At 45.6% G+C, this 15,916-nt stretch overlaps 1 protein-coding gene across 1 annotated transcript; it reads left to right on the top strand.

Annotated features, from left to right (window-relative positions):
• Window positions 1–616: 616 nt before the first annotated feature.
• Window positions 617–11,545, top strand: LOC139804726 (solute carrier family 2, facilitated glucose transporter member 3). Its single transcript, XM_071762224.1, has 10 exons — window positions 617–854; window positions 3,762–3,857; window positions 5,078–5,238; window positions 5,514–5,754; window positions 5,922–6,084; window positions 6,723–6,910; window positions 7,292–7,396; window positions 7,813–7,914; window positions 8,175–8,378; window positions 8,899–11,545. Exons 1-10 carry the CDS (start codon window positions 840–842, stop codon window positions 9,100–9,102), a joined length of 1,479 nt encoding a protein of 492 aa, XP_071618325.1. The 5' UTR covers window positions 617–839; the 3' UTR covers window positions 9,103–11,545.
• The last annotated feature ends 4,371 nt before the right edge of the window (window positions 11,546–15,916 follow it).

Here is a 15,916-nt window from a genome sequence, read left to right as displayed (position 1 = left end):
CATAGATTGGAAACAGCTTTATAATTGAACCACAGAATGGTTTGGGTTGGAAGGGGACGTAAAGGTCATCTATTACCAATCCCTCTGCCATGGGTAGGGACACCTTGCCCCAGACCAGGTTGCTCAAAGTCCCATCCAACCTGGCCTGGAACACTTGCAGAGAAGGGGCATCCCCATCTCCTCTGGGCAACCTGTGCCAGTGCCTCACCACCCTCACAGTGGTCAGACATGCCACATAGCTCCTGTCACACAAATCGCCGGCGTTCTATCTATCACGACCTAACATTTGCGTGGCATCGAATGTGCGGTGAACACTTCTCCTCCACGCCGGTGACCGTTTCTCCGGAGCTCCCGCCCCTGCTCACCATGGCAGACCGGCGGCTCGGCACGCACGCTGCCGGAAGGCTGCTGATGTCAGTTTGAAGTCAGAAACCGGTGTGAGCTCAGACCACTCTTTTGTGTGTGTTTCTTTGCCGGTTGTTTGTTGGCTTCTTATTTTTAGCTTTTTTTTTTTTTTTTTTTCCCTTTTCTTTTATTTTTTTTTTTTTTAATTATTTTTTTCTCGTAATGACGGGGTGGAGAGAGCCCCGCCCCAGTACCACCCCCCGGCCCCCTCCCATGGTGCGGACCATAAATACCCGGCCGGCGGCGGGGCGCAGGCGTGGGTAGTCGCGGGGAGTGGGCGGGGAGCGCAGCGTAACCGGCGCCCGGCGGGTTCCGTTAGGCGGGGGAGCGGTTGCCCCGGCACCCGCTGGTTCGTTCCCTGCTCCTTCGTTGGCCGGTCGTTCCTTTGCTCATCGTCCGTTCGCCGCTCATTCGTTCGCCGCTCGTCGCCGACGATGGATTCCAAAAAGGTAGGGGGCCAGCACGGGTTTCTCGCTCCTCTCCGAGGTGTGCTCGTCGGCGGTGCGAGCCGCCGCTTGGGTGCCCGGGCGCTTCGGAGGAGGGATGGGGAGGGTGTGGTGGCGACTGGCGGGTGGTGGCGATTCCTCGCCGACCTCGGTGATGAGGCCCTTGCTCCCAGGTGTCTTGGTTTTGGTGCGGATGGATGCAGTGGTGGTGTGGGCAGGCCGCGGCTGCGGTCCTGTAGTGGGTGACTGGGTATCAGCCCTGTCTCGGAGAGGGACGACTGTTTGGGAGGGGTTGATGCAGTCGCAAGATTGATTTGATTTCGTGCCGGTGGCCTGACGATCCACATGATGCTGTCCGTATTTTAGTGTATCGATCACGCGATTTATTTTGCTGGCAGGGCAGCGCTTGTTTGTCTCGGGCTTCATGATGCTAAACGGAGGATTACTCTTAATGGCATTTCTTTTTGTCGTAGCGGCGCGCCTTAAGAAAAGTAAAATAAAAAAGTAGTAATAAGATTTATTTTTTTTAATAAAAGTAGTTTTAAAATTTTAAGAATAAACCAAAGCATAGTTTTTCCCCCTTTGGAGAGCGGGGACCATCTTCCGTGGGTATGGCAGCTCATCCAGCTACGAGCGAGGCGTGCACCAGCGGAATGAGCTAATGCCTGCCTGTGCTTGAGTGCTGCTGGGGAGAAAAGCGGGAGGGCATGAGTAAAGAGACAGCGTGTATCGAGCTGACCCCCGGTGCGGGGTGCCAGGGGATTAGTTAGGAAGGAACGGCAGGCTCGGAAGCTCGGGGTTCTCACCGCCATATTGATGGAAGATGGTGGTTGGTATGAGATGAGGCAGAGGTAAGGAGAGCATCTGGTCAAGGTCGCTCAGAGGAGGGCTGAGACGCCGCTTGAGCTGGGTTCAACAAGTTGTGCTGCTCTGAGTCAGTGCAGGAGGGAGGGGGGCTAGTGAGAAGCATCTACTGGGTGATGAACGCTGCTGATGCCTGTGGTCAGAGGGAGGGGCGGTGGTTTGAATTCCTTGCCAGCCTACAGACCTCAGCCTTGAACTTTTGAATGGGGGGGTGTTAGGTGTGTAGCTGAACTATTTCTGAGCTCCCCGTTTGCCTTTTGGCAAGTGGGGCATTTTCAGCAGTAACAAATCACGGTCTGTCTCGCTGGAGGCGATGGGTCAGGGTGTGTGATGTCTAGGTGGTATGAGGGTGGGTAGGAAATGCATAGCAGGCAATTGCAAGGAGAATGGAGTATGAAAAGGTAGAATAACGAACCTCCTTATGGCTTATGCAAGTACCATGTAGCTGAGGGGTCCCACAAAGCAGGAACTCTGTGATCCCTCATGCACCCAGAAGAAAAAGGCCAGTTGTCATCACTGCAAGCCATGACAAAGCAGAGCCCTGGGGGGGAAAAGGTGTTTTTGCATCGGGCTGCTCTCGTGGAAATTTGGAGAACTGGGTTTTGTCCTCAGCTTTGCTATACCTGCTGACTAGGGCCTGGAGCCCTAAAATTGCTTAGGTGTCTTAATGTCCTTTTACAGGCATCCAGCTGCTTTGAAAGAGCTGTGACCTTGTTCTCTGCCGAATTTCCTGGCAAGAAAAGCAAGGGAAGTGGTCATAGTGTAGCAGGGAAAAGGCAGGCTAGACTGCCTTCAGGTGTGAATGGTACCTCAGATTGTTTGCCCCCTGCAAGAAAAGACCCTTGTCCCCATCACTAATCTCTGCATGAAGAGAGCTCAGCCTGAGACATTGATGTGATGGAAACTATGCCTGAGAATAATTTCCCCAGTTTCTGTTTACTGGAGCCTAACTGGTAGCTGTGTGAGGATTGTGCAGGCCAGAAGCACCTACATGCTTGCTTGAAAGATTGGTAAAGGTGATGGAAGTACTGGCAGATGGCTATGGGCAAAAATTTTGGGCAGCCTTGGGAGCCCCTGTGTTCCGAGCTGAGACAGAAAGTGAGACTAAAAGAGCTGTGATGGTAGGCCCCACGGAGTACTTTCCTCTTTTCTGCCAGCCTTAGGACAATAATTGGAAGGCCTTTGAAAAAAGCGACTCTTAATTTTAGAAAAGCTTCCAATCCCTTCTGTGGCAAACAAGTTTTTTTTTTAAAAATCCTGTAAACTCAAGCACTGGCTATCAAGTGCCAGCTCCTGAGTCACCAGCTCCCTTTATGCCTCCCTTAATACAAAGCTGGCATAAGTGCCACAAGCTTTAAAAATGTAGAAGACATCAGATGCTTTTCAGTGACTTAAGTTTCTCAGTCTGTGACTTTGGAGGTTCGATGTTCAAGCTTCCTCTGACAACTAAGTTTTTAAATTTAATAACTATAGTGTGCAGTATCTATAGATACACTGTACGTCATTTAAAATACCAAGTATTGCCACGTTGTCAAGAAAAATAAACGGGAAGGTTGGCAGCACTGCCTCTGAGGCAGGCTGCTATGCCAAGTGCCCTGGGGCAGGACTGGGAAGCTCTAGCCTGGGAAAAGCAGGCATGTTGCTGAAGAGAGTGTTTTTAACTGCTAGGAGTGAGTGCCAGTATAGTTTATGGGCAGATCTGAGGCTCAGTTTGAGAACTCTTCAGCTGGGGAAGAGTTAGACCCTTTTTTGATGCCATGCCAGAGATCAGCAAAAGCTTTTCTGTAAAGCAGATCAACCCAAAATAACAGCCACTAATGCAGCCAGAGTATTCATTACTAATAAGCTGAGAATAGTTGGAGGTCAGGAGGGGAGGTCCTGACAGGCCATCCTACTTCTAGTCAAATAACTTTTTCCTGTTTTACAGTTGCATTTCCTTTACCAGTATCTCTGTTACTGATATCTACCCTTCCTATATAGAAGCTCATTCCCTACCCTAAAGAAAGAATAACTAATATAAATACATACTTCTGTCCCTTTCTACAGAAAATCACGACACCCCTTGTGTATGCTGTTTCTATTGCTGCCATTGGATCTCTCCAGTTCGGATACAACACTGGTGTCATCAATGCTCCTGAGAAGGTGAGAGGGAGAGTGGATCACAGATTGTATGAGTGAGGGGCTGGTGAGAAAGCAAAGGTGTAGATTGGAGAGGAGCTTTCTCCCAAGCAGCTAATAAATTCTGGTTTATGAAGTAAAGACATTTAAACCCCCCTCTAAACTACAACAGTGGGTAGGAGGGAAATGTTTTGGGGAGCAGAGAGCAAGCAATTCTCTTAATTAGGAGTGTTGATGGGGCAGGAGAGATCCATCTGTCATTTCTTGGTAGGTCTATATTTAGTGTGGAGGAATATGAACCACTTTGATTTTGAGTCAGAATAAAGTGTAGACATGGCAGGAAGGATGTAGAGAGCAGCATGCAGAAAAGAGTTGAGGGCTGGTAGGGGTTATGGTTTCTTTTGATTAGTTTATATCGGGGACCTTCTCTGGCTTTTTTTACTTTCTTCCTGCCTTGGGTTAAGTCTGCATTCAGTGCTTGTAAAAGGATTGTAACTGGGGGCACTTAGGCTATGTTAGTGAGATTATTTGGTCAAAGAAGAGAGGTGAAGAAGAAATGTGGGGTTCTTTGGTAACTATAAAGTGGTTCCTCTCTCGGGAACTGAGTCACCAATACCACATCCACTCTGTCTCCGGGAATAGATGTGTTATCACGTTGGGGGTGTGGGGGGAGGTCCTTCCTAGCTAATGTCCTGCTGCCATCTGCTGGGGGCAGATGCTCTGAGGCCATGTTCCCCTGAGCCCTTGCAGAATATCCCTCATGATCAAAGATGATGTCTCAGAAATCATCAGCATAGCCCTGTCAATCCCCATGGGAGAGTGAAGGACTAATTTACACAATGCTGAAGTCTTTCAGGCTTAGCTCAGTGAAACTTTTTCTCTCAAACTATTTGCATCCCAGAATGTCTGTTTCTGCTGCCAGTGTTCTGGTATTACCTGAAATGTTCCCTTTCATTTCCTTGCTCCCTCTCACTTAGTCATTACTAGCCCACCTCTACCACACTCAGTGAAATGATATATCCCTCACTGGACTGCTACCCATCTCTGAACTTCTCAATGAAAGTTCCTTTTTCTGCACCCTATCTTCCCCTTGTGTGTCTTGCTGCCTTTTAATTTTTTTTTTTTTAGGGTCTATTTTTGCTTCTTGCTTTTATGAAAACAGAAGGTAGATTTCAGAAGTGATCTCCCCAGTGCAAAATTCCTCCCACTGGATTGTAATTCTGGCCTCATGGTTTCTCTTGCAGATTATCCAGGCGTTCTTTAACAGAACATTGTCAGAACGGAGTGGGGAGGTTGTCTCCTCAGAGCTCCTCACATCTCTGTGGTCCCTTTCTGTGGCCATCTTCTCAGTAGGAGGCATGATCGGCTCCTTCTCAGTTAGCCTGTTCGTCAACAGATTTGGCAGGTGAGTTGGGAAGAGGGATCCAAGCCATTAGGGAATTCCCTTTTAGAATGGAGTGTTGGGAGGAAGAGGGAAGAGGCTGAGAGGGAAGCAAGAATGTGTGGGCTGCACAAATAAAAGGGTTACTGGTCAAGGTGGGAGCTGAAGGGGATTTACTGTATTCTCCCACCCCTGAGATAAGGGTTCATTGGGTAGGTTTATCCCTCTTCTAATGATTTTCCCACTGTATTTCTGGTCTAAGCTCTTGACATAAGGTCTTGACATATTTTCCCTGGCAGGAGGAACTCCATGCTGCTGGTGAACATCTTGGCCTTTGTTGGTGGCGTACTTATGGCCTTGTCAAAGTTGGTAAAGGCAGTGGAGATGCTGATTGTTGGCCGCTTTATTATTGGCATCTTCTGTGGTCTCAGCACTGGCTTTGTGCCCATGTACATCAGTGAGGTCTCCCCAACCAGCCTCCGAGGAGCCTTTGGCACCCTCAACCAGCTGGGCATTGTTGTGGGCATCCTGGTAGCCCAGGTAGGCTTGACACAACCTTACCTTTCCCTCAGGGGAAAGGGAGACTGGGGGAGGGTGGGGTGAGCTGCAGCTGCCATCAGGTGCAGTGTGTGGTCCTGTCATACTGGTGTGGGGGTGAGGAACTGGATTATTTAAATCACTTTATTTCTCTCCAATTCTTGGTGTAGATCTTTGGCCTGGAGGCTATCATGGGGACTGAAGCACTTTGGCCACTGCTTTTGGGGTTCACAGTCCTGCCAGCAGTTCTACAGTGTGTGGGTCTTCTTTTCTGCCCTGAGAGCCCTCGCTTCCTCTTGATCAACAAAGTGGAGGAAGAAAAAGCACAAGCAGGTAAGAACTCATCTCTGAAGGGGCAGGGCTATATTCTGGCTCCTAGCCTGCACTGAGCTTGAGTTGGAGGGCCAGGACTGACTCTGGATCCTGTAGTGGATCAGGGTGTGACTCCTGGAGGGCACCAGGCCTACCCTCCTATCTTTTAGGTGTCAGCAGTGCCAGAAAGTGTGAGAAACCTGGCATCCCAACAGACTCCAGCTGGGATTAAGTAGTTAGGAGTGGCACCTGGCCTGGTGTGATGTAGCAGGGCCAGCTGCTGCTCTCTAAGCTCCTCCTAAAAGACAAGAAATAGGGTGACATTTAAAAAGGAGTTCAGAGGGTGTTTTCCACTCCTAATGTAGAGGGCTGGAGTCAGCTCTGGCAAGTGTGTGAGGAGGGTTAGGGATCAAATGGAAGTTTGGAGCTCAAGCAACTTGAGCAAGAACAGGGCCTGGTTTTCATCCTGATCACAGCACCTGGACCTCTGGGCTGAAAAGATGAGCAAGGCTGCACTCCATGCAGCAAGTCCAAACACTAACTGGCAGGGCAGGTGGTCCAGTGTTCCCAGTTTGCCCTCTCTGAATAGTAGGGCAGGGTGGTGGGAACATACCAGCTGTGGGTGTATTCATGTAACATTTTTGGAATCTTTCCTCTAGTTCTCCAGAAGCTCCGTGGTACAGAAGATGTGTCTCAAGACATCCAGGAGATGAAAGAAGAGAGTGCTAAAATGTCCCAGGAAAAGAAAGTAACTGTGCCAGAGCTCTTCCGTTCTCCAAGCTACCGTCAAGCCATTATCATTGCCATCATGCTGCAGCTCTCCCAGCAGCTCTCCGGCATCAATGCTGTGAGTTATCTTCTTGTCCCATCTGCTGGGCCTCCCTAATCTCAGGCTATCCTTGTACTTTGTTTGTCACTAATGTTGAGAACTGTGCTTCCAAAAACCCTTTTTATTTTTTTATGCCTTGACTGGAGGTCACTCTTATGATAACTGTGGAGATTGCTAAAATGGGAGGTGGAGTTTAATCTTAGGCTTTTACATTTCCATACACATGCCAGCAAGACATTGCAGCCTTGCATCAAGTATATGAACCTTGACTGATAGCATGCTGCTTTATTCTGTTAAATGCTCCTTAAAAAGTCCCCGTTGGGCTTGCAAGCCGATAGTCAGGCATGGATCTCAAACACCGCAAACTTACCAGTGTCAAAATTTTGCTTCTCTTCCCAGGTGTTCTATTACTCTACAGGGATTTTTGAGAGAGCTGGTATCACAAAGCCTGTGTATGCCACCATTGGAGCTGGTGTGGTAAACACAGTCTTCACTGTTGTGTCGGTAAGTGGAACAGGGTCTTATGGGGAAAGGTAACTTGCCTGTCTGGACTTTTTTGGGAGATGTGACTGAAGACAAGTAGCCAGGCTGTGGCAAAGTACTGGGGGCTAGGAAATGGTCTATAAGAGCAAAGCATAGAATGCACCAAAAGCATTGCGGGAGAGGAGGGGGGGAAGATAAGTATTGTTTGTTCTTCTTTTAGAAGAAAGGGAGGGTGAAAGGGAGTGCACGGGGTAAAAGAATAAGGTAAGGCAGTTGAGTGAATCAGAGGGATAACTTGTCAAGATGTGCAGCCTGGTGACCTGTGTTGAGATCACCAATGGTATGAAGGGCTACAGATAGATAAAAGTGCAGGGCTGAGGGTCTCTTCTGCTCTTGCTGAAAAAGTCACAGTTTTTCTCCTTCTCCCATGTTTCCAGCTGTTCCTGGTGGAGCGTGCAGGGCGCAGGACCCTCCACTTAGTTGGTCTGGGAGGCATGGCTCTGTGTACTGTTCTTATGACCATCGCTTTAGCTCTGAGGGTGAGTAATTTCTCTTCTTCTCCAGGCTGGCCCCAGCAGGGGACCTGTAAGACTATATACCTGCCATGCCCTGCAATTCAGCCCTCTCAGGAGGTGAAGCTGGGAGTAGAGCTGAGTGTGTGATGAAGAGTGCAACTTCTAAAACTTCAGAAGCTGACAGTGTTCACAGTGCAGCTGAGAAAACTGTGACACTAGAGATGGTATTGTGCTGTGTCATATTTGCCTCTCAAATTGCAGCTGATTGTTTTGTTGCCTTGCAGGACAGTGTGGAGTGGATCAAATATATCAGCATAATTGCCACTTTTGGCTTTGTGGCGCTTTTTGAGATTGGCCCTGGCCCTATCCCGTGGTTCATTGTGGCAGAACTCTTCAGCCAGGGACCACGTCCTGCAGCCATGGCAGTGGCTGGTTGTTCCAACTGGACTTCTAATTTCTTGGTGGGATTGCTCTTCCCCTATGCAGAGGTAAGGACTCAGTGTGCAAAGCACTTTGAGAGTGCTGCAGTGCTGGAACAGGAGTCCAGAGAATGGTTGTGGAATCTCCAACCTTGGAGACTTCAGAACATGACTGTATTAGCCTTGACAACATGATCTTTCCTTGGAGTTGTCTCTGCATTGAGCAGACAGTGGGTCAGTCTTCCAGAGGTTCTTGATTTTGTTTTCAGATTGCTACTGAAGGGTTAGTGTTGTGGCTCACTGTTCTGCTGTCTTAACTGCCTGTAGCTTACAAATAGTTAGAAGATCCATATTAAGTAGCACATCAAAGCTTTCCCTGTAAAAGCCTCAATTTTGGTTACCCCCAGTAACATCAAAGCAGTTTAGAAGCCCACAGGAAGCTGGTACAGTTTTTAAAAAGTGCTTTGTTGAGAAAAAGTCAGGGCATTGTTGTAGAAAGGCTTTAGAATTCTGACCTGTCAACAGCAAATGACCTTGTATTGATTTATGAGCTCTTCAAATTTAACCAACCTGTTTCTCTCCCCCACAGAAACTACTTGGCTCCTATGTCTTCCTCGTATTCCTTGTTTTCCTGGTCATCTTCTTTGTCTTCACATTCTTCAAAGTGCCGGAGACCAAGGGCAGGACTTTTGAAGACATCTCCAGGGGCTTTGAAGGACGAGCAGAAGGCAGCTCCCCATCACCTGTAGAGAAGGTGGAGCTGAACAGCATAGAAGCTGAAAAAGTTGCCTAAGATTCCTGACACACCCATTCTTTGACTCTTACATGTTTAGAGTCATTAAAGGAATGAGCAAAGAAAACAATGAGAACTGGGACATTTTTTTCTCCCCTCAGTTGCTGCTATTTTCTTCTTTGCACCCCCATAATCCACTGGTTCTGCCCAGCTTACCAGCAGTAAGCAAATCTGATGTGGGTGATCCAACCTTCAAATATTGGAAGGCACCTGGCACCAGCAAAAATAATCTGATCTTCCCTGTCAAACATGGGAACAGAGAAGAGCTGGCATTATTTTTGCTATTTTGACCTGTAATTGCTATTTGAGGTTAACATACTTCTGCACACAGTGACCATTACATATTTGAATCCAATTACTATTTTTGTAGTGAGTTGAAGTGATCTGCTAAAAAAGTCTCTGGCCCTCTGAGTCTACTCTGCATTAGCGTGCTCAGTGTTACACTGGATTTTAACAAGCCCACTAAAAAGCCATCTCCTTGCTTTTTCCTATCCAGTGTACACTTTTTTCAGCCTCAGGAAAAAGGGGACCAAGTTACATGCATATTTTTTTCTGATCTTTTATTTTTTGTATAGACAGACTGAAAGCATACTTTTACTTAAGTTTTATTTATTTGTATGTCACTTTGTAAATATTTATTTTTTTAATGGTGTACAAAAATGTACAGATAATGAAATTGAAGATGTTTAAGAGAAATAGCTATTCTAACAAGAGATGCTGTAGGTTTGAGCTGCAGTAAGACTAAAAGAACTGTGGTACTAAACAGGAGATAGGGCATTTTGGGTGGTATGTACAAAAGAACTGATGGTGCACATCCCCCTTATATAAACTTTATTGTGCCCTCTGTATGGAAATTTGGAGAGCTGGGTACTAGTGAGAAGCTGTATGTCTGTCCACCAAAATTTCTTATTTAGGAGGTTTTTGGTGACAATTGCTAGTATTGTTCCCAAGTGTTGATTGGAAGTGTGGTATTGCAGCAAGTGGGTGTTTGTATTTTCACTCATGGATAAGCATTGTATGGGATGGTTGAAGGTAGTGATTGGAATCCAGAAGGTTTTCTTGCCTTCTCTTAATCTTTTACCTTTTTGTCTGCTGTATTCTTGTAGGTCAGAAAATCTGAAATTTGCAGTTACTTAAAGGTGTGAGGATAATTTATTTTTTAAAGCTGTATTTTCTTAGCAATTGTTCTTATAAATATTAGGTATTTGTTGTGCAAATTCACAAAGACAGAGATGCAGAACTAGGGAACAGAGCCAATGGAATGTGGTAATTTAGCTTAGCAGTGTGAAAGGTCTGTAGTGCTCAGTCTGCTGCTTGGTTGTGGGCCAAATGTTTTTGTTTCATGCTTCCTCTCTGGAAGATGTGCATGGTGGTGCTGTGTGGATGTGTAATAGTGCCTCTATTAAAAGGATATGGCAGACAGTAATTGTACATCAGTAAGTATTGGTTTCCCTGCTTGTTATACTGCCAGACAATAGAATATGTGTACAGCTACCCTTCCTGCCAAGCTAGCGCCATTCAGGAAGGTAAAAAGTAGCACATGATTATACTTAAAACCAAGGAGCTTTGTTTCACTGACTGCAGTGCTCTGTCAAGAGACCCTCCAGGCCTGTGTCTATCCAGACCTGCACAAGCTATCTAAAGGTAGCACCAGAGGTAGGTCCAATTTAAACTGCTGCTCAAAGGTCTTCTGCATTTTTGGACTTGATTGAACTTGGGTCTACCTGCAAACTCGTGCTGGAGTTCATTACTGCATATTCTAGAAGACAGGCAGGCCCATAGATTCCAAGGTGGGTAAAAGGAAGAAGAGATCAGAAAGACACAGTGACAGTGAAATTGCCATAATGTGGATAGCCCAAGCTTTTCTGACAACACACTGCTTCAGGGCAGGTCAGAAGCTCCTATCTGTGTATATTCTGGGGGCATTTTCAATAACTAGACTGACTTCTACCTTCACTAATGAGATACAGTTGCTAAGATCTGTAAAGCCTGCTGCTGTGAAATATTTCCTGTGACTTCAGATGAAACACTCCAGCTTTGCACGATGCAATTTTATTATATCCAGTTTTTATCTAGCTTTCTATTAGGCTTCCATGCTGGATATTCTCAGAAGTATTATTTAGGACTATTTCCTCAACTTTAATATTTTGGCTCAGTTATACAGATTTTGTGCCCTTCCTTTGGCCCTCCAGCACTTCCAGACAATTTCTATATGGGCATCTATATGTTAGGAGATTTCCCCCTACAGCTGTGCAGAAGAGCATTCCATACTTTGCATCAGAAATTGTGCTGGCCCTGGACTGAAATGTGTGGATCTCTTTCACATGGTATTTCCTTGTTGGTTTCTTTTTTCCTGTAACAGCATTGTGAATATTTTGGATGGGTTTTTTATGCTTATTAATGTGGATGTTTCATGTTTTTTAAAATAAACTATAGAGCTATATATCTGGTTTGGATTTTACCATTACCCTGCTAGGTCTCTCTTACTCCTTTGTCACAGCCTGGGACTACATCCCGGAATGTCCCCAAGGGCTGCTCTGCAACCTTTCTGGCTAGCCTAGCATTCTGAATTTGCTGGTTTACTCCAGTGGAAGCGACTTTCTTTTCTGCCTTCATGCCTTTTGCTTTAAGTAAATTCCCTTCTAATCCTAAAGAGTTTTTAAACTAAAAAAGTTGTACTTCTCTGGCTCTTGTTGAAATACTTTTGCTTGTGTCCAAATCCTTTTGTCTGCATGCAAATCCTTTCTTTGGGCAGGATTCCTAACCTCCACTAAGCTAAAATGCTGGAGACTTTTGTCCTGTGCTTTCCTCAGAGTGGTCCTCAGCTTTTATGCCACAAAGGTGAAGAGGGACCCTTCCCCATGTAAACATTGCTCCCTCACTCTGGCCAGTGACCTTAATGTCCTCCTTGGGAATGTTGCCTATGTGCACCCTCAGTACTGGGTGCCTGGATGGAGCAGGGTGGTGAAGAGGATACCCCCCAGGAGCTGCTCCCTTACCCCACCAGGGGCTGTGGCATTCCTGACCCCCTGGCAGGTCTGTGGGGAGCTCTAGCCCATGGCTCTGAGCCACCCACCTATTGCCATGAGGCAACAAGCTCCTGTTCTAATGCACTCCTTCCCCTGTCCCACATCTGTCTTACAAGGCCGGGGAGTCTGTACCCATGTTTCACAAGCAGAAACTGAGAACAGTTGATCAAAAATGAGAGAAATTATACTTAAGAGGACAGGATGGGGTGGGGGGGGAGGGGGGAGTTAAAAGAAGGAAAAGATGACAGAACCCAAAGTAGCCTAGAGAGAGGATCAAACTAATGCAACTCTGGAGTTGGCAGACTCCACAAATTAACCAGGAGACAATAGGGCATAATATGAAGTCTGAAAAACCTCAGTGTAACGTAGCCAGTGCAGGATTTTTGAAGCCTAACCTTACTGAGTGCTGCACGTTCCTAGCTCATGCCTGGGTTTTGCAACATTTGCTATGCAACCAGCCTTGGAGCTGAGGAGTGCTCTGCGCTTGAGCTGTAGTGATTGTTTTTCAACTCTGGCTGAGCTGAAAAAAAATCCAGGCATCCAAACTCAAGCATATCTAGGTCAAACTTAACTGTGTCAGTTCTGTTTTGTTAAGATGGGAGTTGATAACAAAATCATTCCAGGCCAAATGACTTGATTCACTGGGCCTTAAAATAAAGGTATGGTATGAATTGGTATGAATTTTTTATTTGGGTAACAAATACTAGTTTTTAGATTTGGTTATTTCTAAAAATTAAGGAAGCTTCAAAAATAAAAGCTGATTGGAACTGAAAATGATGCTTGGTTTTGGTTTGAATGTTCATCACAATAAAGTGAACATGTAGGTTGTTATGGCCACCACAATTCCTTACTCAGTAACTCAGGGATGGCAGAGCTGACTGGGACAGGTATATCTTTGTGAATATCCACAAAACTTTGTTCTGATTTGCTGTATGCAACAGCAGGCAACTTCAAAACTTTGCATGGGTCTCTGAAAATCTTGTAAGCTCCCAGAGCACTGTGTTAAATAAAGGTGTAACTGCAGTGGGCTTTTTTTCCTGTTATATCCTGATAACCTATATATACATAGATATATTATATATATATATACACACAGTTAGGGAAGTATCATCTCTGGTAGGAAGCAGGAAACTCCAAGCTTCTGGATCGTATTCCTTATTGTCCCTGGGACAAAATAAGGCAGCAAGGGAGGACAAAGGGAAAATGTGATAATGAAGGAAGTAGAAATCAAATTGGAGAGTAAGTATGTGAAGAAATTGTCACTTCCCATCTCTTTGCCCAACAGTCCATGTTAAAAAAACCTGTGAGCTTCTTGGCACTTCCTTAGATGCCATACTATTGGCAGAGGTGGAGTTCATGCAGGGTTAGGACTGCTCTGTGCTGTCTATTCCAGTGTGTTCCACATCTGAGCAGTGGTTGGCAGGGATGTTGCCACTGGAAAAACCCAAAATGGCATGAAAAGTGCTGACATGTCCATGGAACCAGAATGCTCTAGGATGTGTATGTGTAACTGGACTACTGCAGAGCCTTCCAGGGGAGAAACCACTACTGAGTGGACAAGGGAAGATCTTCAGGTGTCACAACTGACATCAACCACATCAGATGTTTCAGTGGTGTTCTACAGGCTGCAGCATGATAGAATGCCACTGCCAACATTGGTTGCTTTTAGCATGTGTTATTTCTGGTGAACATACTTGTGTACCAGACAAGAAAAGCAGTTAACATCCATGAGAAGGGATGTGGGAAAAAAAAAATAATTATTGGAGGTAAATGTCACTACTGAGTGCTTGGCACAAATCTTTATATCTGCTTTTGTGTTGTTTTTAAATTCAAGACAGCTCAGTTGCTGGGGGGACCATGGAGATGCTGCTTCTTTGGCTGTGTAGTTTTTAAAACAATTCACTCGCTGTGGTAAACCTTTTTTCTATGCTATATACACAGTGTTTGCAGAAATTGTCTTCTACTTCTCCATGAGACACAGCTTCAGCACATCTGATGGACACATGACTGACCCGCTAAGTCTGTTTTCTGCTTGCATTGCACAACCATTTTTTTTTTTTGTTTAGCAGATGGTCACATGGATTTGTGTAAGGCAGTCACATTAGTGCACCAGTCACTGTGGCATGCAGTGTGGGACCATTGGAGATCATGTACTAAACCAGTCATTCATCCTGTGATCAGCTTGATCTAACATCATCCAGTCTTTCATCTCTGCTTTGTTTCATTCTTCTTTCTCCATCATGAACAAATTTACCACCAAGTACTCATCTGTTTTATTGCTGTCTTTATGTTCCTGTGACCAACAGTTATTGGCATCCAGACTCTATTATCTTGTTTTTAACTTGTATTCATACAGTAAGTACTGGGGTCTGAACTATATTCGTGTTGTCATTTGAGGTGGCACAGGCTAATTTTTTACCATAGGTACGAGGACCTAGAGAGAGGGTGATAGGACCCTGAGGGATTCAGGGACAGAACAGAGAGGTGATGGTATTCCTTTGCACCTCCTGCCATAGCCTTCAAAAGCCACGAAAGCAGGAAGTCTGCACTTTGTCCTCCCTTCTTCCTTGCTGCTGTGCTAATCTTGGAGGGAGGCTCCTTCCTCCTCTTTGTTATCACATCTCCACATGCTCTTCAAGATCTGAACCCATTGGGTTCTGGGAGAAGCTTTGGATCTTTTTCCCAAGTTGGCTGTGCTGCTAGGGACCTTCAGACACTCATATCAGCAAACATCAAGGGTCTTGTATATATTTGTTTATAGTTGTTCCTTGTCCCAGATATTGCTATCCCTTCTCTATTTGAGTACACCTGTTCCAGTTTTAAATTCCAGCCTCAAAGTGTCTCTTCCCTATGCCCATTTTATCTTCACTTGGGAGGCTAGAGGAGGGCAATAGAGAGCTATTCTGTTCTCTGGTTTTGGTTTGCCCTTACCAATACACTGAGACAAGTTGCTCCCCTCTGTTTTGCTTATTTCTTTCAACCTGCTCCCTCTGATATGAATCAGGGCTCTTAGTGACAGGCCTTAACCTCATAGTTCTGCTTTGAATCTGGTCTGTGATGCAAGTCGATGACCTAAAGAATCCACAAGATTTAGGACAGTCACCTGAATAATTTTGCAGTGAGGAAAGCATAGGGGTGCTGGGCCAAGAGAGGATGAAAGCTGTGAGCAATGGTGAAGGTATGGAGGGATATGAATGCAGCAGTGTGGCTGGAGAAATTTATCACATATGGAAAACTCATATAAGGCTGAATATGTCAGGGAAATAGAGGATTAGGGTAACGCCCTGAAGCAACCTGTAGAAAAAGAACAGCAGGTTGCTTATCTCCAAGGAAAAGAGGAATGAGCTAAAGTGTGGGCCCTTGAGCTGCATGCAACATAATGTGAGGTCTTGTAGGACTCTGGTATTTTATGGCTCTCAGGAAAGAAAGAGGTCATCAGTTCTTGAGGGAGAGGGAAATATGGGTGTCCTATCCACCAATTATGCTCACAAGAACTGTTGCAGCTGAAACAAATAGCTATTTATTTCCTTCCCAGCAGTGGGACCTTCCTTGGTCCACAAAGTTGAGGTTCTCCTTGATTGAAGGGAGAGCATTAAAAATTCTATTAAGTACCAGAGCCAGGAAAAAAATGGGCATACAAAATACAGCTGACTCATCTACACTAAAATTAGCAGAGTAGCATGTCAGAAGCAGCCTTTCCATAAAGGTATATTGCTTGCTTACTGCATTAGGTAATGCAAGACAAGATTCTGATAGAACCAGCCAAAGGAAATGTCAGCAAAGCC

The sequence above is a fragment of the Heliangelus exortis genome, chromosome 1 (assembly GCF_036169615.1).
Source record: "Heliangelus exortis chromosome 1, bHelExo1.hap1, whole genome shotgun sequence".
In the NCBI taxonomy this organism is placed as follows: Eukaryota; Metazoa; Chordata; class Aves; order Apodiformes; family Trochilidae; genus Heliangelus; species Heliangelus exortis.
The sequence above is the reverse complement of the archived record's forward strand: the minus strand, read 5'-3'. Positions and strand labels throughout refer to the sequence as shown.

Coding starts and splice junctions, on each gene's coding strand:
- LOC139804726 (XM_071762224.1), top strand. Junction 7,397..7,812: donor CAGTCTTCACTGTTGTGTCG/GTAAGTGGAACA, acceptor CCATGTTTCCAG/CTGTTCCTGGTGGAGCGTGC. Junction 7,915..8,174: donor CCATCGCTTTAGCTCTGAGG/GTGAGTAATTTC, acceptor GTTGCCTTGCAG/GACAGTGTGGAGTGGATCAA.